This window comes from Hyperoodon ampullatus (assembly GCF_949752795.1).
Source record: "Hyperoodon ampullatus genome assembly, chromosome: 14".
In the NCBI taxonomy this organism is placed as follows: Eukaryota; Metazoa; Chordata; class Mammalia; order Artiodactyla; family Ziphiidae; genus Hyperoodon; species Hyperoodon ampullatus.
Genome location: NC_136927.1, coordinates 23,595,022 through 23,615,984, shown reverse-complemented (window position 1 = coordinate 23,615,984; position 20,963 = coordinate 23,595,022). Strand labels below are relative to the sequence as shown.

Below are 20,963 nucleotides of genomic sequence, written 5' to 3'. Positions count from 1 at the left end.
AGACTTTTCCAGAAAAGGAAGTCATCGACTTCTCTGACCAGAAGACTTCTTTGAACTGTGACCTTTTCACGTTCCCCTCTTGGTAGAGGAAGAACCTTCATCTCGGCCAAGCCAGGCACCCATCAGCCTGCTGTGGGGATGATCAGCTCTGTTGGAGGCACTGCTTTCCCCTCTTAGCCTAAACCACTTCTTGAAACTGTTCATAGGCCGTAGGCCTTTGTGGGTAACGTTACACTACTGCTCTTTTATTAACTGTCTACGACTGATTTTAAGACAGGTTTTTCTACCTTATTAATTTTAAAAGAATTTGGATAATTTATTAAGTTGCCACTTAATAGCCCTTCATTACTATTTTAGCTTTAATCTCTCCATATTTTAACCATATGGTTAAGTAAAAGCCATGTTTTAAGTTAATTTGTAAATAACTTCTTGCAGTTGTGTTTCTTACTAATATTTGCTGAGTGCCCTTTAAAGCTTAAATTTTGAGGAGCTACTTTTAGGCAGATACGGACAGCTACATCTTTTTTTTAAAAGCAAGAGTTTAACTTAAAAATGAGCTTTAATGGAAATGATTTTTCAGCTAACTGAAGTCAAAAGCAAAACTGGCTGTTTCAAAAAAAAAAAAACAAGCTCTCGCTCCATGCGCACTGGGTCTCGAGGTGGGTTCTTTGGGCCGTAGTGTTAGAGTGGGTTAACTAATGAAGGATTTACCAGCCATTTGTCCGTGCCGTCCTGACGCGCCTAATGGATGGTGTTGGGTTAGTATCGACCTGAGTGTGGAGCCGGCTCATCGCACTCAGGACTCTTCCCTGTGAGTCACGGATGCTTCTCCGCACTTGAAGAACCATGAGCTGTGGAGGGCCCCTCTCCGCTCCATCTGCATACTTGGCGCAGACGGTGACCAGGAGCTCTCCAGGGCCTCCTCTCCTCTGCCGCCCTCGCTGCCCACCTCAGGTCCAGCCTCGGCATTCATGCCCGCGGCTTACGGAACTAGGTGCTTCTAGTTGTGAGCGTCCTGGGGTCTTCCTGAGCTAACTCCAACTCCCTCCTTCTCTAGAGGTTAGTGTGGCTCTGTGTCTCTGCTTCTCACCCTGCAGTCTCGTGACATGGATTTCCCTAAATTGAGGGAGACCTTTATAAAGCTCTGTTCTTGTTTCTGCTGTCACTGTGTTTGATAATCAGTCTCAGCAGATTTTCCCAGCCATACATGCCAGATTTAAATACAACATTCATACCTGACATAGAGTAGATTTTCTCTGGAGGAAAATAACCAGTGTTGTGTGGAGGCTCACAGACCACTGCTCACAGTTAAAGCAGGAAAAACTGGTTCTTAGGATTCAAGGTGGGAGAGCACATGCCATCCTGCCACCCACGCATCCGCCTGGCCTGCTGTGTCTGCCCCTGGGTTAAGGCCACGAGGGCCCTCACCCCAGGCTCCTCCCTTGCTCCCCCACAGCCCTCTCCAGGTCTTAGAAATCAGCCCGCAGCCAGGACACTGGGCTGAGTTTCCTTTTACTGTTCTGTGATGGTGGAGAATAAAGCAGTCAGGGAGGGGAATTCTATCAGCCTGAGTTTTTGCTAAGAAATAGCACATTCATATGAACCACAGAGAACATCTGAATAGCGTTCATCGAATGATTGCCATTCCAGTGGCCACGTTGCATCTACTAGCCCTGCCGTTCATCTCATGTTTCCGGAAGAAACAAAGTCAGCTTCCTGAAAGGACGTGTGTTCCTTGAACAGAGTAGAACTGGCCTCTCCCTCTGGGGAGCTGTTCTGAGTTAGGCTGGGACAAAAGAAGGTGAGGAGAAGTGGAGGGTCTGTGTCTCAGGACTGACTCTCCCCCACTCTCCCCGCCTTCCCCAAACACGATTCGCATACCTGAACCAACACCCTTTCCGTCTTTGGTCCACAAATAGCGGCCCTTCTGGAGAGGATGGTGGTGCTCAGGCAGCTGGCGCTCCTGCTCTGGAAGAACTACACTTTGCAGGTGGGTCCGGCCCTGGGGGCACGCTGCAGGGGGAAGGGCGAGAGGGGCCTGGCAGAGGGGGTGTCAGCGAGAGGGGGCATCAGTGGGAGGGGTTCCAGGAGCCCCTCGCCTCCGCCTCGCACTCCTCAGCCCTCGGTTTCCATTTCTCTTTAGAAGCGGAAGGTCCTGGTGACTATCTTGGAGCTCTTCCTGCCCTTGCTGTTTTCCGGGATCCTGATTTGGCTTCGCCTGAAGATCCAGTCAGAGAACGTGCCCAATGCCACCCTCTACCCCGGCCAGTCCATCCGGGAGCTGCCACTGTTCTTCAGCTTCCCTCCACCGGGAGCCGCCTGGGAGCTTGCCTACGTCCCATCCCAGAGTGACGCCGTGAGGACCATCGTGGAGACAGTGAGGAGGACGCTGGTGATCAACATGAAAGGTGAGTTGTCGGGGACTCAATAGTGCTGCGGGGCTTGGGCTGTAGGGCAGGGACTGGCCAGGCGGGGAGCCGGGCAGCAGGCAATGCAGCCTGCCCTGTAGTGGCTGCACGGCCCACGAATCCCTGTGTCATGTCTCATTGCAACAGGGACCAGGGTTGTGACGGCTGTGGAAAGCAGTGTGTGTGACAGTTCACAGCCCCTGGCTATTCAGAGTGGGGATGGCATCCACATACCCCGCAAAGCTGTTTAATTATGAGGGCAAGGCCCAGTGCCAGGAATCTCTTCTGGGATATGGTTTTGGGAGGACAGCTCTGATAAAGGTCATCAGGAAGCCTGCTGAGGGCCATTCCCAGGAAATGTGCCAGTCACCCTCGCTAGGTCTTTGCTTTCAGAATAGAAAGTATTATCCCTTTTCCTCCCCCTCTTGACTTTGGCACTGTGGCCTGTTTAAGTCAGTGTAGCAAACACTTAGGGGAAGACTCCTGGTCCCTCACTATGTGATTATAGTCAAACCCTTTATGTGAAATGGGGTCTGGGTGAGAGAAGTCATTGAACAGACTATACATTAGTGTCCACTTGAATTTTTAAAGCCCACCATTATGGTTATGAGAGAAACTGATGCTGGCTGCAGAGCTCAGGGCAGGGCAGCCGCCCGCACGGAGGGGCCCTGCTCCAGCTCTCAGCTTCTAGATGCCCAGGGCCGGCTTCGATGGTGAGGTTCTGCCAGTCTTCACCGCAACCCATCTCTGCCAAAAACAAAAGCCTCCTCGAGTCTTAGGAAAGGTTTACAAAGCCCTAGAGAAACTTGTAAGCTTTAGTCCTTTATCTGAAGGTCCAGCTTTCTCAAGCAGAGTGGACGATTGGGCAACTCTGGGCCCCCCTGCTCCCCACAGCTCGCGGCTTCCCCTCCGAAAAGGACTTTGAGGACTACGTCAGGTACGACAACCGCTCCGCCAACGTGCTGGCCGCCGTGGTGTTCGAGCATGCCTTCAACCACAGCAGGGATCCCCTGCCGCTGGCGGTGAGGACCCCAGCCCCACGGAGCCAAGCTTCCTCCCCCAGGAGCCAGAGGCGCTCTGCCTGCCTGGGAGCAAATGCGACTTTCCCCTTGGGTCCAGAATCACCTCTCAGCCCACTGAGGAGCCCTGATGGAGTTTGACCCATCAGGCCAGAGCAGTTTAGAAACCTCGCCCGTCTGAAGAAAGTGGCCGTAGACCATTGCTGTGGCCCCTCTTTGTCCTCTCGTTTTATGAAAGGCGTTACGGGTCTCCTTCGACAGAGTCAAATAGGACAAGTAGGAAAGTAGCAGATACTCGGGACTTAGCACCATATGGCATTAGAATTTCTGTTACATATTTAAACAAACAAACAAAAAGAAAGGTTTTTTGATCGCCCCAGTGGCAATAAGACTGGGAAACCGTCAGGTCCCTCAGCATCATGCTGGCGGCCCTGCACTGGTTAGCAGTGACGAGTCATGCGTGGAGTTCCCATTGGTAATGGCAGAAGAGGGTGGTGAAGAGCACCGCAGAGGTGCCCCTGGGCTCTCTGTGCCCTGGCAGGACTGCTCACTCTGACCTCCTGAGATCCAGACACTGGCGGGGGCTGGGGCAGTGGTGAGGTCACGGTAACGAGGGTCCCCCAGCCCTCCCACTGGATGCAGACGTTTACTCCTCCGGCTGGATCCCTTAGAGCGCTTGGTTTTTTCTTTGTTTCCGCAGGTGAAATATCACTTACGGTTCAGTTACACGCGAAGAAATTACATGTGGACCCAGACAGACTCCTTTTTCCTGAGAGAGACAGAAGGCTGGCACACCACTTCCCTTTTTCCACGCTTCCCCAGCCCAGGACCAAGGGAACCCACGTCCCCTGACGGCGGAGAACCTGGTGAGGAGAACTTTAAGGGGGTCTCCTTCCCTCCCCCGGGGTGCTGGCTCGTGATCATCATGTGGGGGGAACCCATCTTGCATTTCTCTGGAGGAAGATTTTTTTATGATTATTTGACCTTCTTCTTTGTAGGAGAAGGAAGAAAACATCCAGTAAAACTGGCTTCTGAAAAGCAAAATAATCTTTGAAAACAGCAAAGGCTGTCTCCCTATTTCCTAGAAAACGTGCTGTTGAATGAAACATTTATATTTCAGTTTTTAAGGAGCTTCAGTTTGCATTGGGCCTTTTGGGCTTGGTTTTCCATTTCCCTTCTCTCCTTGCCCCTCTCTCTGTACAGTTGTATAGGCTCTGTACGCTCTGTTGTCCTTGTGTAATTGTCCGTGGTTTCATTGAGTCAGTGGAATGTTTGCGGAAGTCGGATCTCAGCTCACTGTATTGCCAGAGGGTGTGTCGTTCTGTCCGCTGTAACTCTGGAAGGTAGTTGGCTTGTTTGTCTCCTCTGACCAAGGTCCCATCTTAGAACCAAGTAACTGGGGCCCAGGACTAGACTTTGCCCTCAAGCCGAGGCCCAGCCACAGGCTCCAGGTGGCATCCTGGGTGTTGCAAAGAACACAGAATTAATTCCCTGGTCTGCAAGAGGCAGAACTTGTTAGAGATTTTGATGAAAAGACCCAGGAATGCCCTAAATAGGGCTCCAGGAAGGCAGGAGGCAGCCAGCATTTAGAGATGTATTTCTGGTGCCAGGACCCTATCACCAGGCTAATGTTCCAGGGAAAGATTTTAAATCCAAAAGAGGAGCTAAGACGAGCAAGGCAAGGTGAAGTGTGCAAGGCCCCAGAATGAAGCCCTGGACAGGTCACCAACTGGAGAGGAGGAGAAGCCACATCAGCTGCCACGCCCACTGCCTGTGGCCAGCAGCAGGAGACACTGGCTATGTGACCTGGGGCGGGGCTGTCCGTCCTGTTTGTGGGGACAATTTCCTAAGCTTGGAAGCGATAGAGGCAAAAGTTCTCCAAGGAAAAGACTGACAGATTTCACTACGTACAAACTTGAAATTTGCTAAAAGAGAAAAAGACATAACACCAATTTTGAAAGCAAATAAGAGACTGGGGAAAACATTCCATCAGATGACGAAGGGTCAATACCTTCTGTTTTATAAAGGATTCCTTAGTCCAAATCAGTTAAAAAAAAAACACAAAGACCCCAAGATATGTGGAAAGGATGTGAACCTGGCACACAGCAGGCCCTCCAAGAATTAGGCCAGTGTTCCCCCCAAGCCCACCCCCAAATGTCCATACCTTAGACCCCTGATCCCCTGATAAAAATTGAGCCCCTGGAATAGTCTGAAAGAAGGAGAAAACGCAGATGCGCAAAAGATGTTCCCCACAGCATTATTTACAATCATAAAAACTTCAGCAGTGGGACATGATGGATCACAGAGGGTGGCTTTGCCTCGGTGTTGAGCAGCTGCAGAGGTTATGGTGGTGAAGACCCCATGGCAGCATGCAGAACCTCGTGGAAGAACAACTAGGGACCAGGAGGCAGGCAGGATGTTTCCCGGGGGAGGCGTTGTGACGTGAGAAAGACACTGGCTTTGAAGCCAAGAGACCAGAGTCCTGTCTCAGCTTTGTCACCTCCCCCTTTGTGTGGCTCAACGCCCTGGGCCTCAGTGGCCCCGTTTGTCCAGTGAAGATGTCGTTCACTACTCTGCAGGGTCGCAGTGAAGACGAGAACTAAACCCCCACCCAGCACAACGAGGGGTAACATTCACTGAGCACCTGCTATTTCTGCAGCCATAAAACCACTTACTCAAGGGAGGTGGTAGAAGTGCACAGACGTGGTGACCTCATGCTGGGGGTGGGGTGGGCATAAAATTGCTTTTCTTCTAGAGGCTTGAACTCAGGCAGCTGACAGTTCTGTGCTGGAGGATGTTAGGTGTTCTAAATGTCACTATTTTAGGAATGAGGGTGCCCACGCCACCCAGACCTGCATCCCACGTCCCCTCTCTGTCCCCTGGGCTCGGACGTCAGGAATCCAGGCTGCCTTTCTCTCTCCTGAGGCTATGCCCCACTCCTTCCATAGGCTCGGCCTCTCACAAGCCTCGCTCTGGACTGGAATATCGTATCCCCCTGGCCCTTATCACTTTAAAAATGTTATCGCAGACAAACTGTGGGGAGTCAGAAAGGGCCAGCAGGGAGGGACCACAAAGCACACAAAGGTCGTGTAGTGGTGGCCTTTGGTCTGTGGTTCCTGCCTCCCTTTGAGATGGTAACTCAAGGCTGGATGGAATGAAAGTTGCTGATCAGCTGGTCTCAAGGGAGCAAGACTTGTCGATTATCCCAGTAGGTCCTTAAAAGTGGGCAAGGGAGGCAGAAGAGAGAGTCAGAGAAAGATGTGATGACACTGAAGCCAGTCAGAGAGATGTTGCCTGGATGGTTTGGAAGGTGGAAGGAGGGGCCTCGAGCCAAAGAGCAAGGGCGGCCCCTGCAAACTGGAGGCCTGCGGGAAACCCCAGGCCACTTCACCAGCTCAGTGCCCACAGCGCTCTGAGCACCAGCACCCAGGACCTGGCTTCTCCCACATGTATTGACCCCACGTGCCGGAACGTCCTCTGCTCCCACACTCAGGGTATATCCGTGAGGGCTTCCTGGCCGTGCAGCATGCCGTGGACAGGGCTGTCATGCAGTACCACGCCAACGCCTCCACGCACCAGCTGTTTGAGAAGCTCACCGTGATCGCCAAGAGGTTCCCTTACCCACCTTTTATCTCGGACCCCTTTCTCGTCGCCATCCAGTACCAGCTTCCCCTGCTGCTCATGCTGAGCTTCACTTACACCTCACTCAGCATCATCCGGGCTGTCGTGCAGGAGAAAGAGAGGAAACTGAAGGTAACCCTGTTTGTGTTTGGCTTTGAGAGATCCTGAGTCCGGGCACAGTGTGGCCATGGGCCGTCGTGTCCTGAGTCCTGTCATCAGGCGGGGGGGCAGCTCCTGGGCACTGGGGGCACCAGGGCAGCTGGGTGTGGGGCTAATGCCCACGTGGCTCAGCCCATCTCGGGCTTCTTTGAAATCAAGCCTGTTCTGTCCAGATTTTTAAAACCCTGATAAAGCGCTATAGTTCATGTGCTGTATACTAAGGACTGAACATTGAAAAGAGTGTTTTGGATACATTAGGTAAAGTAAAATACATTGTTGAAACTAATTTCATTTGTTCCTTTAAACTCTTTTGGCTGCATTGGGTCTTTGTTGCTGCGTGCGGGCTTTCTCTAGTTGTGGTGAGCAGGGGCTACTCTTCGTTGTGGTGTGTTGGCTTCTCATTGCGGTAGCTTCTCTTGTTGCGGAGCATGGGCTCTAGGCACGTGGGCTTCAGTAGTTGTGGCTCGCAGGCTCAGTAGTTGTGGCTTGCGGGCTGTAGAGCACAGGCTCAGTAGCTGTGGCTCACGGGCTTAGTTGCTCCACAGCATGTAGGATCTTCCCAGACCAGGGCTCGAACCCGTGTCCCCTGCATTGGCAGGCGGATTCTTAACCACTGTGCCACCAGGGAAGTCCCTAAACTTTTTTTTTTGGCCACGCCACGCGACTTGCAGGATCTTAGCTCTCCGACCAGGGATGGAACCCGCGCCCTTGGCAGTGAAAGCACAGAATCCTAACCACTGGACCGCCAGGGATGTTCCCCTTTAAATTTTTTTGATGTGGCTACTGAAATTCTGAATTACGTATGCGGGTTGAATTCTGTTTCTGTTGAAACAGTGAGTCAACACGAGACAAGTGTTCACATACATGGAGAGCAGGAAGCGAACTTTGCGTATGTATGATCAAGGACAGCTGTGGTGCCCGGCTGTCAGGCAGTGTCGTGGGGGATGGAGAAGTGTGTGAGGTGTGCTCCACAGGCATCTCACTGACATAACCATGTACACCTGGGTGAATAGTGTCCCCTGTAAGCTCTCACCTCTGACGCTGCCAGAATTACCCAGAATTTATGTGAAGTTCTTCCTTTGGCAATGTCTGCAGTGCCAGTGGAAGGACATTTAGAGTATTCTCAGTGGTGCCAACTCTGTGATTATTGGAGCTTTTTTTTTTTTTTTTGCCATACCGTGCGGCATGTGACATCTTACTAGTTCCCCGACGAGGGATTGAACCCGTGCCCCTTACATTGGAAGCTTGGAGTCTTAACCACTGGACCACCAGGGAAGTCCCTATTGGCGCTTTTAAATTGCTGTAAATGGGGCTGGGAGAACTAATGAGGTGGGTCCTGTCCACTTCAGTGCCTAAATAACTTTAATAAAATGGCGCGACGCTGAGGTGGTTAGCAGTGGACAAGGAAATGGTTCAGGAAAAAATGTTTGTGTGTGCACGCGCCTCCAGGTACATAGATGAAGCCAGTGTGGCAGGATGTTGAATGATCACTGAGCCCAAGTGGTATGTGAGTGGCCACCATTCCAATCTTCCTATTTTTCTGGTGGTTTGAAATTGTCCATGAGAGGAAGTTGGAAAATCAGCCTAGCTTGGTGCCTGGCACACGAGAGACACTTAATCAGCCCTGGTCCCCTCCCCCAGACCAGTGTTGTCCGTGGTAACAGACAGGCCTGGGTCTGCTGTCCTCTACGGCCCCACTGGGCACTTGTGCCTGGCACGGCTGAGGAGCTGGCTTTTTACTCTTAAGTAATTTCAGCCAAAATAGCCACGTGTGGCCACAGGCCTCTGTATTGGATGGTGAGGGTTTAGCATGAGGTAGGCTCCTGGGGTCTGGTGTGGCAGGGGTGGCAGGCGGTGGGGCGTGTGGAGCAGCACATGTGCCCCTCCCCCAGGAGTACATGCGCATGATGGGGCTCAGCAGCTGGCTGCACTGGACCGCGTGGTTCCTCCTGTTCTTCCTCTTCCTCCTCGTCACCGTCTCCTTCATGACCCTGCTCTTCTGCATCAAGGTGAGTGTGGCTTCAGAAGGGGGTCTCACATGAAAAGCAAGGCGTTGGAGTTGGTGGGAGGGCCAGAGACAGCTGTGACACCACCAGGGAGACCCCAAGACTCCGCACTTAACGGCTTTGGTTGGGGAGTCTGCCCTTTTGGTAGAGAGGACTGGTGTAGCCCTTCTCCCACCCTTACCAGCTCCATTTGGGGCTGGGAAAGTTTGAGACTCTTCCTGGTTTTGTCTCCCCTACCCCGCCCCGCCCCCACCTGCCAACGGGATGGCCGCACAGGTGAAGAAGAACGTGGCAGTGCTCGCGCACAGTGACCCCTCTTTGGTGCTGGTCTTTCTGGCCTGCTTTGCTGTCTCCTCCATCTCCTTCAGCTTCATGGTCAGCACTTTCTTCAGCAAAGGTGAGTTGTCCTGCCCCTGAGAGTGGAGGTCTGCGGGTGATGCACACCTCAGAAGACCGGCAGTTTCTCTTGGGATGAGTAAGGTCAAGGGGTCCAAGGGCATCTGAGCAGAAATAACCCGGAGACTGAGGTTTTCTTTACTCTGTGCCTTCCTTTGGATTCAGTTTTCTGGGTGTCAGAGTACATCCCTGAACAGTTCTTTCACTGAAGCTCAGCAAGTGGTTAATTCTCATTGACTTTGTGTATCTGAAGATGTCTCTGTTTTGCCCTCACTCCTGAATACTGTCTTAGCTGCATATAAAATTCTCCTTGGCACTTTGATAACATTACCTTATTGCCACCGGATTTCCATTATTGCTGGGAAGAAGTCAACTGACAGTCTAGGTCTGATTTTTCTGTATGGATGTTTGGATCTGAGGACTCATGTCTTTTCAGTTCTGCATTTCTGTTCGTCATCCATCAGACTTTGCTCCCTGTTAATCCCCCTTCTCTTCTATTAGACCTAAGTTGAAGCCTCTCAGTCTGTCCTTCATGTCTCATAACTTTTTTTTTAATTAATGTGGTAAAATACATATGACATAAATTTACCACCTTAACCATTTTAAGTGTAAAGTTCAGTGACATTAAGTACATTCACATTGTCATACAACTGCCACCAACATCCATCCCCAGAAATCTTTTCATCTTGCAAAACTGAATCTCTGCCCCCATTAAACACTAACTCCCTACCCCGTTCCCACAACCCTGGAAACCACCATTACACTTTCTGTCTCTATGAATTTGACTACTCGGGACCTCATGAAGGGGAAATCATGGAGCGTTTGTCTTTCTGTGACTGACTTACTTCATTTAGCCTAATGTCTTCAAGGTTTATCCCTGTTGCAGCTTGTGCCAGAGTTTCCTTCCTTTGTAAGGCTGAGTAATATTTCATCATATGTATAGACCACATTTTGCATATCCATTCATTCATCAATGGATATTTGGGTTGCTTCCACGTTTGTGGCTATTGTAAATAATGGTGCTATGCACATGGGTGTACAAAGATCTCTTTGAGACCCTGCTTTCAGTTCATTTGAGTGTATACCCAGAGGCAGAACTGCTGGATTGTATAGTAATTCTATTTTTAATTTTTTGAGGAACTGCCATACTGTTTCTACAGCAGCTGAACCATTTTATATTCCCACCAACAGTGCAAAAGTGTTCCAGTCTCTCCACATCCTCACCAATACTTGTTATTTTTTGCTTTTTTTTATAGTAGCCCCCTCTTGGGTGTAAGTATATCTCTCAGTCTGTTCTTTATGTCTCAACTACTTTTTCATACCTTAAAAAAATCTCTTTGTGCCGAGCTCTATATGAATTCCTTAGAGTTCTCTTCTAATTCCCTAATTCTCTCTTTGACTGTGTATGTTCTAGACTGTGTCTCATCTTTGAGATTTTATTTCTATGACTATATTTATCCTTTACCAACTATCCAGTTGATTATTGTACATATCCATTTATTCTTGTTTCTTCATCCATTTTTGTGGGGAAAAGTCCTCCTTTTATCAATGGAAGCATTTCTTCATTTACTCCTTAAGTCCTTGATATTCTTGTTTTGAAGTCTATCTCTTTCCTACTCAAACTTACTGCCTTGGAGAGCTTTAAACATGGGGATAATTCCAGATTCAGACTCATGCCCAGCAACTCCCCTTAGATGTTTAACATGTGTCTCAGATGTGTCCTGAACTACTGATGGTGTCCTCAAAACCCCATTTCCCCATCTCTACCATGTGTTCACACTAAAAACCTGGGAATGCCCTCGACTCCTCTTCCTCTAGCATCCTGCCCCAGTCCAGTCAAATCCTGTCCACTGTACCACAAGGTACCCCTGAACTCCAGCCACCTCCCACCTCCCCCACAGCCCTGCCCTGGCCCGAGCCACTGTCATCTCCAGCCTGGTTGATGGCGGTGGCCCCATAACTGGCCTCCCTGCTTCTGCCCCTGCCCCTCTTCAGTTTCTGCCCAGGTCAGAGGGTCTCCAGTGTGGTCCACGGGCTCCTGGGACCTTTAGAGGTTCACAAAATCAGAACTTTTTATGATAATATCAGAATATCATTTGCCTTTTCTACCATGTTGACACATGCACTGATGGTGCAAAAGCAAAAGTGGTAAAACTGCCGGCCCTGAGCATGATCAAGACAGGCTCCAGACTGCACTTGGCAGTGGCGTGTTCTTCACACCACACACTCTTGTAAACAAACAGACAAAAATGCCAGTTTCACTCAAAAATGTCCTTGACGGAACAGTAAAAAATGTTAATTTTGTTAACCTTTGACTCTCAAGTATACTTTTCTAATATTCTGCGTGACTAAATGAGATGTCCACAGAAAGCGCTTCCTTGGGTGCTGTAGTATAATGATTCTCTTGAGGAACAGCATGTGTGCAGGTGTTCGAGTTGTCAGCTAAACTAGCCACTTTTTTCACAGAACACCATTTTTGCTTGAAACAATGACCATCACACTGTCATTCACATGCTGGTATTTGGTAAGCATTTTCTCAAGTGTGAGCTGCCTTTTTAAGGAAAACAACTGACAATATCTGAGGTCAATTACAAAATTCAGGCTTTCAGGCAACAAAAATAGAATTTTGCAAACTTTAATCTACCACCATGAGCTTTACAGCCTCCCAGCCTCCCTTGTAACCTGTTCCAGGTACAAGATGGACCAATAGATTTTCACGTAACAGAGTATAAAAAGTTCATTGTTCAGGTTGATTCCATGTGGCACCTCACCTTTAAGAAACCACCCTTTGTTAAGTGGTGGTGTGGTAGCAAAGAAGAATATCCAAAATACCTAAAAAGGCTATTAAAATTCCTGTCCCTTTTCCAACTGCTGATCTCTGTGAAGCTCATTTTCTTCATTCACTTCACCTAAAACAAGGCAATACGTCAGAGTGAATGCAGAAGCAGATATGCGAATCCAGCTGTAATCGGTTAAATCTTTACAGAGGTTTGCAAGAATGTTACACAAGGCTACTCATCCCACTAAATTGTGGGAAATACAGGTGTTGTTCATAAAAATACTTATGTTAACTTGTAATGGGTTTATTGTTATTCTTAAATATCTTAAAATTTTCTTAGTATTCATCTCTGACACAGTGGAATATTGACATATATATAATGTTTGTATCCCACATAAACAAAGTTCTTTGACATCCTCAACAACTGTTTACAGCATAAAGGAGTCTTAAGACCAAAGGGTGTAAGGGCACTGTGTGGACTGAAGCCATGCTGTCTCCCCACACCTCCACCACCCCATCCTTACCTCTTTCAGGTCTTTTCCACGTTCACCTCCTCATCAAAGCCTTCCTTGGCCACCTGGTTATAGTTGCAACCCCCAGCCTAGGGAGTGTCTTGTCCCGGGTCTGTGGCTTGTTGCTCTTCACAGGGCTGTACCCACCCAGCACCATCTGCTTTACTTACCTTCTTGTCTGCTGGCTGTGTCCACACTGGATCCTAAGCTCCCCGAGAGGAGGGCTTTGTCTGTTCTGTTTCCTGGTGCCTGGAACAGGGCCTGGCACAGAGCAGGTGCCCAGCAAGTATCTGTGGGATGCACGAGTGAACAAGATGGGGCAGGACCAGGCGGGGGATCAGATGCTCCATGTTAGTCGTGTCAGGTGTACGATGCCCAGATAGCTGGAGGTAGGTCTGCAGGAGAGGGTGGAGAAATCCCCTTGGGATTCCCAGGGTGGGCACAGGCACACCAACAAGGGCAGAGGCCGAGGGCCGAGCATGGAGTGCCCCCCCAGCACTGAGGCTTGTGTCCCCGTATCCCCGGCTCCTGCCAGGCTGGGGTCGGGCAGCTCGCCCGAGAGAGGTGTCCTTTGTGCCACGGATGGAGCCCATCGGTGCAGATGCTCTCGCCTGGTTCTGGCACACTTGTCTTCCTCTCTCCGCCCATAGCCAACATGGCAGCAGCCATCGGGGGCTTCCTCTACTTCTTCACGTACATCCCTTACTTCTTCGTTGCCCCTCGATACAACTGGATGACGCTTAGCCAGAAGCTGTTCTCCTGCCTCCTGTCCAATGTTGCCATGGCAATGGGAGCCCAGCTCATAGGAAAATTCGAAGCAAAAGGTGAGTATTTTCCTTTACACAGGCTGTCCTTGCTGATTCAGTTACCCCCAGAGGGTCTAAGCAGAGGGGCCTCCAGCCTCAAGACTCCCGCTCCAACAATAATCAGACACATCAGCACAGCTAAAAGAACAGTGCATTTGGAAGGCAGGTCCTCGGCGAGGGGGAGGCTCACGCCCAGGGCAGACGGGGAGGAGTGACCAGAGCCACAGGGGAGGTAGGTCAGAGACACGTGGTTCACAGGACAGAGAGTTAAGGTGTCCAGTGCAACATTGGCCACCACCTGGCCATTGCAGTCGCGGCTCTGAGCTCCCCTCAGAGCCCTGCCTGGAGCTGGCCGTTACCTCAGGAAAACGCTGGCCATGAGTGTCTGCATCTGCCAATGGTGGGATTCAAGTTGGTCGCCTCTGAGTCTCTGCCTGCCTCTCGAGGCTTTAGGATTCCTAGGCCAGAGGTCTCAGTCTGCGGGGTTCGAAGGGCTCCCAGCTCTTGGTGAACTGGTAGAACTAGCATCTCCCCTCCTCCTGTTTCCCTGATACCTCCTGCAGTAATTGGTGATGACGGCAGGAAGGCCTGAGAGAGGAACAAGTCACAGACCAGGACATTGCTTTCTTGAGTTTTGTGAAATTTCCTGATTTTTAAAATGTCATGGGTGCCAAATAAACACCTCTAGGGCTGACGTTGGCCTGTGGGCTCCCATTTTGCAAACCCTGCAGGAGATGCTCAGATTTCACATGGTAGAGTCAAGGCTGCTCCTCTAAAGGGTTGAGAGGACGCCTAGTTTAACCCTTAACCCCACACCTGCTGGGAAATCTCCAGAGATGGAGCGCTCACCTCTTAGGAGAAGGCCCCGTTCATTTCTGGATCACTCAGACCACCTCACAGAAGGACCTTGAAGAGGCAAGTGGGCCCAGACCCGGCCCTGCCTCTGTCTCACTTGCCTTGGTTCTAAGCAGAGACAGAAGGGACAGGATGAGTTTATGCGTGGCTGGTGTTGTCGGTGTCTGTCTCCCGGGAGCTCCTGGTGTTGCTCTGGCTCTGCTAGCAGGAGTTGAAATACAACCTTGCTTCTGAGTGACTGACCTGAGTGCATTTTGGGATGGTCTCACCCTGCCCCACCCAGATGTTCTCTATCAGGCTGAATGCTCTGGTTTCTTCCAGTCATGCAATTCCTAGTTGTAGCTTCCTAGTTGTGGGTCTAAGGAGGGAGGGAGGTGGGTGGCCACGGGAACCTTTAGTGTGGCTTTATCCTTAATTAGAATTTTTTTCTTCACTTGGCAAAGTCCTATGACATTGGAGCTTTTAAATATATGTGGTTCTCCATGTTCAGTAGTGTGTGATAAAATGTAGATTTTTTTTTTTTTCCGGTATGTGGGCCTCTCACTGTTGTGGCCTCTCCCGTTGCGGAGCATAGGCTCTGGACATGCAGGCTCAACGGCCATGGCTCACGGGCCTAGCCGCTCCACGGCATGTGGGATCTTCCCAGACCAGGGCACGAACCCATGTCCCCTGCATCGGCAGGCGGACTCTCAACCACTGCACCACCAGGGAAGCCCCAAATGTAGATTTTTTAAAGGCACAGTCCCTTCCAGGGTTCAAATGCTTTTTAAAAAGCCATTTACAAAGAGGAGTCTAACTATATGGCACCTCTTGGTTTTCAAAATTCTATACTGAATTTTCTTCTTCTTTTTTTTTTAAATTTTCTCCTGTTTTTTATTTTTGGCTGTGTTGGGTCTTTGTTGCTGCACGCGGACTTTCTTTAGTTGTGGTGAGCAGGGCCTACTTTTTGTTGCGGAGCACGGGCTCTAGGCCTGTGGGCTTCAGTAGTTGTGGTGCGCAGGCTCAGTAGTTGTGGCTCACAGGCTCTAGAGTGCAGGCTTAGTAGTTGTGGCACACGGGCTTCGTTGCTCCGCGGCGTGTGGGATCTTCCTGGACCAGGGATCGAACCCGTGTCCCCTGCATTGGCAGGCAGATTCTTAACCACTGCACCACCAGGGAAGTCCCTGAATTTTCTTAAAATAGACAAACTTCTAGTTGTTTGAAAGTGAACAGTGACCAAGGCTGGAGAGCAGCCATTTCCATCATGGGCCCTCGAGCCAACCCAGGTGGTCCAGCCACACAGAATCCCCAAGCATCATTTGGACTGTGATGTTGCAAACCAGAGAGAGGACAGAACACCACGAGCACCACTAAACAGAGCTTTATGTATGCCGGGAGTGTCTCCTTTTTTTGAAAAGACTTGTATTAAATGCACCCTCTTCCAGTGTTGGCCTTACCCAGATCACATACGTGTATGTGTGTATGTGTATGTACACATGTATGTGCATACGTGTATATGTACAGGTATGTTATGTAGATGGATATGTGTTTATGTGTGTATATGTCATAAATCAAACATGAGCCCCTCTCGTCAGTTCACAAGCTTTTGCTAGTTCTATGACACCGATCTGGTGACTTGCTCTTGTCTAAAGGCCTGAAGAAAGTTGTCAGGTTTGCTGTAGGCGGGGAGCCGTCACACTGACTTTGCACTGCTGCGCACACATGTGCATTGGCGACCACGGGTCCACTTCAGTCCCGTTTCCTGGCGTGTCTTCCAGGCACAGGTGTCCAGTGGCGAGACCTCCTGAGTCCTGTCAACGTGGACGACGACTTCTCCTTTGGGCAAGTTCTCGGCATGCTATTGCTGGACTCCGTCCTCTACAGCCTGGTGACCTGGTATGTGGAGGCCGTCCTCCCAGGCCAGTTCGGCGTGCCCCAGCCCTGGTATTTCTTCATCCTGGTAAGTTCTGACAGCCACCTCTGTGGGGGTGGAGGTGGGCCCAGCACCCACCCCAGGCACCTCTAGTCCCTGACATGCAATGCATGCCCTGTGCGCTGTCATGAGCCGTGTGTCCTAGAGGCCCCGAGACCCCCACGCTCGAGGTGATCCCTGTGCTCCAGGGTCCAAGAGGAGGAGCTGGCGCTGGCTGGCCTGCCACAGGGCCAGTACACAGCCCCCTCCCAGCCGTCTTTCTCAAAAAACGTCTTGTTGGGTTTTCTGCCTACAAAGTAATAGAGCTTTGTGTAAAAACGATCATGTGCTGGAGTGCACAGCACACTCCCACCACCCAGAGATGAACATCGCTGACACTTGGAGGTGTAGCTCTTCAGATGATTTTCTATGCATGTGCAGCTATAACATATATACACTTGTTTTTAGAAGGGGGGATTATATTGTAAAAATGCTTGAAACTTGCTTTTTTTTTTTAACGTAACAGTACATCTTGGATATCTTAAGTACATATACATGTGGGTCTATTTACAAATATGCTTTTAGATTTTTATCTATACATGTTTATAAATTTTTAAAATTTATTTATAAATATATTCCTATTTAAACATATGTGTTTTCAACCAACTTCACTTTTTAATGACTACACAGTATTCCATGGATGTACCACTGTGTCATTAACTAATTCCCTGTTGGTGAGCTAGGTTAGCCAGGTGCTGCTTCATCGTTTGTTCTTTGATTCAACAAATATTTATCAAGCATCCATTTACTGTATTTCATCAAATCTAAGATGGCCCTTGGGGAATTCTGTGGCAGTCCAGTGGTTAGGTTAGGACTTGGGCTTTCGCTGCCAGGGTAGGGTTCTATCCCTGGTCAGGTAACTAAGATCCCACAAGCTGTGTGGTGTGGCCAAAATAAATAAATAAAAATAAAATAAAGCTATAAATACATTTTAAAAAAATCTAAGATGACCCTGATTCTTAGAGGCACCATTACTTCGTCACCAAGAAAGAAAGATACTGACAGTTAAAACTATGGCATTTCTGTGATTTGTAAGACACATTCTGATTTCACAGTCACTTAAAACTTGAGACACATGTCCCCTAAAACCAACGGACTGTGATATGAGGAACCACCCCAGGCCATGGGGTACATGGAGGCTAGAGCTGTGGGTGAGATGTTCTCCCCCACAGGGCTTCCCTCCGGGGTGTGGGCATTCTTCCAGGGCCCTGTGCTCGCCTCTCTTGTGACCCTGCCCAGCCACTGTGCCATCAGTGTGCCACCCTCAAGTGACACCTCCACTGCCGGGGCCAGACCGTAGAAGCAGAGGCCTCCTCCCAGCAGAGGGAGGCTGGCCCTTGGGCTTCTCCTGCTTATTTCACGAGTGCCTGCATGGCTGAGTGAGGATGCAGCTGGGGGCTCGCCCCACGTGGCTCTGGGCTGGACTTAATGACCTGTCTTTGTATTAAATTCCATTGTTAACTTTCCCTGTATCACTTCTGAGTTGATGTGCATGGTAAGCCCCTTCAGCAGAATAGGAAACAGTCTCAGAGCTTCCCAGGGCAGCTGGGTGCAGAACTGCGCTGGGTCTCACCCCAACCCTGAACTCTAAGCAGCGTCTTCCCTACAGCAGCGCCGAGCAGGGGAGTCTAAGGGCGGCTACTGTCTGCTCTAGCTTGTCGGTTGGTTGTCACAAACAAAATGAACTGACGTGACTTGGCTGTTTGAGAGCTTCTGATTTCCATCCTAGCCCTCGTATTGGTGCGGGCACCCGAGGACAGTTCTAGGGAAAGAGGAGGAAGACGATGACCCTGAGAAAGTGCTTAGGACCGAGTACTTTGAAGCTGAGCCAGAGGACCTGGTAGCCGGGATCAAGATCAAGCATGTATCCAAGGTGCCATACCTATGGGGACGGGGACCGCAGGGTCACGGGGCAGAGACCATCCTCTGGGCCTTGTTTCTCCTGGATTCCTATGGCTGCCCTCTGACCGGCTCTCCTGGGCACCAGCCATCCCTCAGGCTCTGTCCCTAGGGCCCAATGTGGAGGCTCAGGGTAGAGTCAGCAACCCGTGCTGCCCCACTTAACCTCTGACCAGCTTTGCAGTGGACGCTCTCTGTGCTCGCCGTATACGATGCCTGGGCGTCATGGGCCTTCTAGTCTTGCCGAGACACCAAAACACCTGGGTGCTGGGGACCTGGGGTGGGGCGGAGAGCAGCAGGAAGCAGCGGGGCCTCCTCTCAGTCCTCCTCCGGCCTCTCTGTGCGCTGGTTGGCGGTACTGGGCGTGGTCTCCTCCCCAGACGCTTGGACGGGTATTCCAGAGGGGAGTAGAAGGGGCCCTTTGCAGTGAGGGGCTCCTGAAGTCCGGGGCCACCCTCTGCCTTTCCTGCAGGTGTTTGGAGTGGGGAACAAGGGCAAGGCAGCTGTCAGAGACCTGAACCTGAACCTGTATGAGGGCCAGATCACTGTCCTGCTTGGCCACAACGGCGCGGGGAAGACCACCACCCTCTCCATGCTCACTGGTGAGGGGCCCAGCCTTCATGCCCCACCCTGATCTCCAGGCCCTTCCTTCAAGGCCACCTCAGCGCTGCCCCGACCTTGTGCCCTCAGGTGGTTATTATCCTCCCCCTGCTGTGCTGATAGCTAGTGGAGCCCCAGGGGCTCTGGGAACAGGGTGGGAGCCTCTCAGGCCACACAGAGGCGGCCCCACCCACGCTGATTTGGTCCCAAGCCCACTCTCCTAGAAAGCTGTCCTGGATGAGCCAGCCCAGCCCTGACAGTCATCCTGTCCTCCCTGAGGACAGGCTCGAGTAGGACCTGGGCTCTGAGAGTGTGGGGGATGCGCCTCTCTCATTCCTCACAAGCCACACATCCTGGCAGTGGGCATCCCCCACCCTCCTCTGTCTCCGGAGACCCACACGGCAGGGTGCACACCGTGTGGACCAGGGAGGCTCAGCACTCCTCGTGCTACTGGAAGATGTTCACGCTGAACTTGAGCCCCGGGGTCTTCTGCTTGGCCCTAGGTCTCTTTTCCCCGACCAGTGGACGGGCATATATCAGTGGGTACGAAATCTCCCAAGACATGGCTCAGATCCGGAAGAGCTTGGGCCTGTGCCCGCAGCATGACGTCTTGTTTGACAACCTGACTGTCGCAGAACACCTGTATTTCTATGCTCAGGTGAGCCGGCAGGTGACAGGATTCATGGGTCGTCGTGGTTATTCCATCACCCACATGCTCGGGTCCCCAGGGCAGCCATGTGAGTCCTTAGCCTCCCAGCAAACTGAACCTGCTCCGAGGAGGCGTTCGCCAATTTTGGGGTGGGTGGGTGTCAGGACACGAGATCCAGCCTGGGGAGGGACAGAGACAGCACCATTCCAGTGCCAGCTGGACAGGCTGGCCTCCCGTCAGAAGCCGCTGCCAGATCTCTGTCCCCTGCTGTGTCAGCTGAAAGGCTTGTCGCGCCAGAAGTGCCCTGAAGAAGTCAAACGCATGCTGCATATCCTCAGTCTGGAGGACAAGCGGGACTCCCGGAGCAGGTTCCTGAGCGGGGGAATGAGGCGCAAGCTCTCCATCGGCATTGCCCTCATCGCAGGCTCCAAGGTAGGGGCGGCGGGGCCTGCAGCAGCCTGGGCCTAGGACGTGGCTCTGCCATCATCACAAGCCCTTTCCTCTGCCCTCCAGGTGCTGATGCTGGATGAGCCCACCTCGGGCATGGATGCCATCTCCAGGAGGGCCATCTGGGACCTTCTTCAGCAGCACAAAAGTGACCGCACCATCCTGCTGACCACCCACTTCATGGATGAGGCCGACCTGCTGGGGGACCGCATCGCCATCATGGCCAAGGGGGAGCTGCAGTGCTGCGGGTCATCTCTGTTCCTGAAGCAGAAATATGGTGAGCGGCCGCAGGCAAGCAGCGGGGCAGGCAGCCGAAACTCCATTCTGTGTGGGGTCAGCGTTGCTGGCCCAGTGTGCTGGAGAAAGTATCCACTGGCAACGTTCCCGAAGGGCCCCTGAGATCAGGCAGAGAGAGGCCTTCTCTAGACATCCTGTTCTGCTACCTGTGGGTAGAGACCCGAGGCCCCAGGCAGAGGGGCCTGTGAGAATGAAGAAGGAATGAAGCAGGTAGTCTTGATTTGGAGCATCATTCAGCTTTGAGCAGTGGACTAGCAGTCAAGTGCCAGGGCCACCAAGAGCAGGGGTGCCGTTGCAGAGACCAAGGCCGCTCACCAGCGTTGCAGCTCCCAAACAAGTGAGGGGCCCACGGCACTGTCTAGGGCTGGTGGGCAGCGCATGGAGTCAGCCCCGTCTTTGCTGTATGAGCATGGCTTCCCATCTCGAGGACAACTCATGGTCCAACATGGTCCTGGCACGCCAGGTCACATCCATGTCCCGCCAGCAGAAGGAGCCAATATAGAAGACCAGCGCCCCACCCCCAGGACACCCCAGGATTTGCACCCCTCACATCTGCGGC

At 51.3% G+C, this 20,963-nt stretch overlaps 1 protein-coding gene across 1 annotated transcript in view; it reads left to right on the top strand.

Annotated features, from left to right (window-relative positions):
- Positions 1-1,936: 1,936 nt before the first annotated feature.
- ABCA3 (ATP binding cassette subfamily A member 3) overlaps positions 1,937-20,963 on the top strand; it is a gene marked incomplete at its 5' end in the record, with an annotated part of 35,539 nt that continues 16,512 nt past the window's right edge. Inside the window, 14 exons of the mRNA XM_079719608.1 lie at positions 1,937-1,990; positions 2,144-2,408; positions 3,303-3,430; positions 4,128-4,293; positions 6,921-7,180; positions 9,100-9,216; positions 9,490-9,610; positions 13,551-13,724; positions 16,319-16,500; positions 18,242-18,385; positions 18,884-19,013; positions 19,515-19,669; positions 19,937-20,092; positions 20,174-20,384. Of these exons, the coding sequence (XP_079575734.1) occupies positions 1,937-1,990; positions 2,144-2,408; positions 3,303-3,430; positions 4,128-4,293; positions 6,921-7,180; positions 9,100-9,216; positions 9,490-9,610; positions 13,551-13,724; positions 16,319-16,500; positions 18,242-18,385; positions 18,884-19,013; positions 19,515-19,669; positions 19,937-20,092; positions 20,174-20,384 (2,263 nt within the window). The remainder of the gene's footprint in view (positions 1,991-2,143; positions 2,409-3,302; positions 3,431-4,127; positions 4,294-6,920; positions 7,181-9,099; positions 9,217-9,489; positions 9,611-13,550; positions 13,725-16,318; positions 16,501-18,241; positions 18,386-18,883; positions 19,014-19,514; positions 19,670-19,936; positions 20,093-20,173; positions 20,385-20,963) is intronic.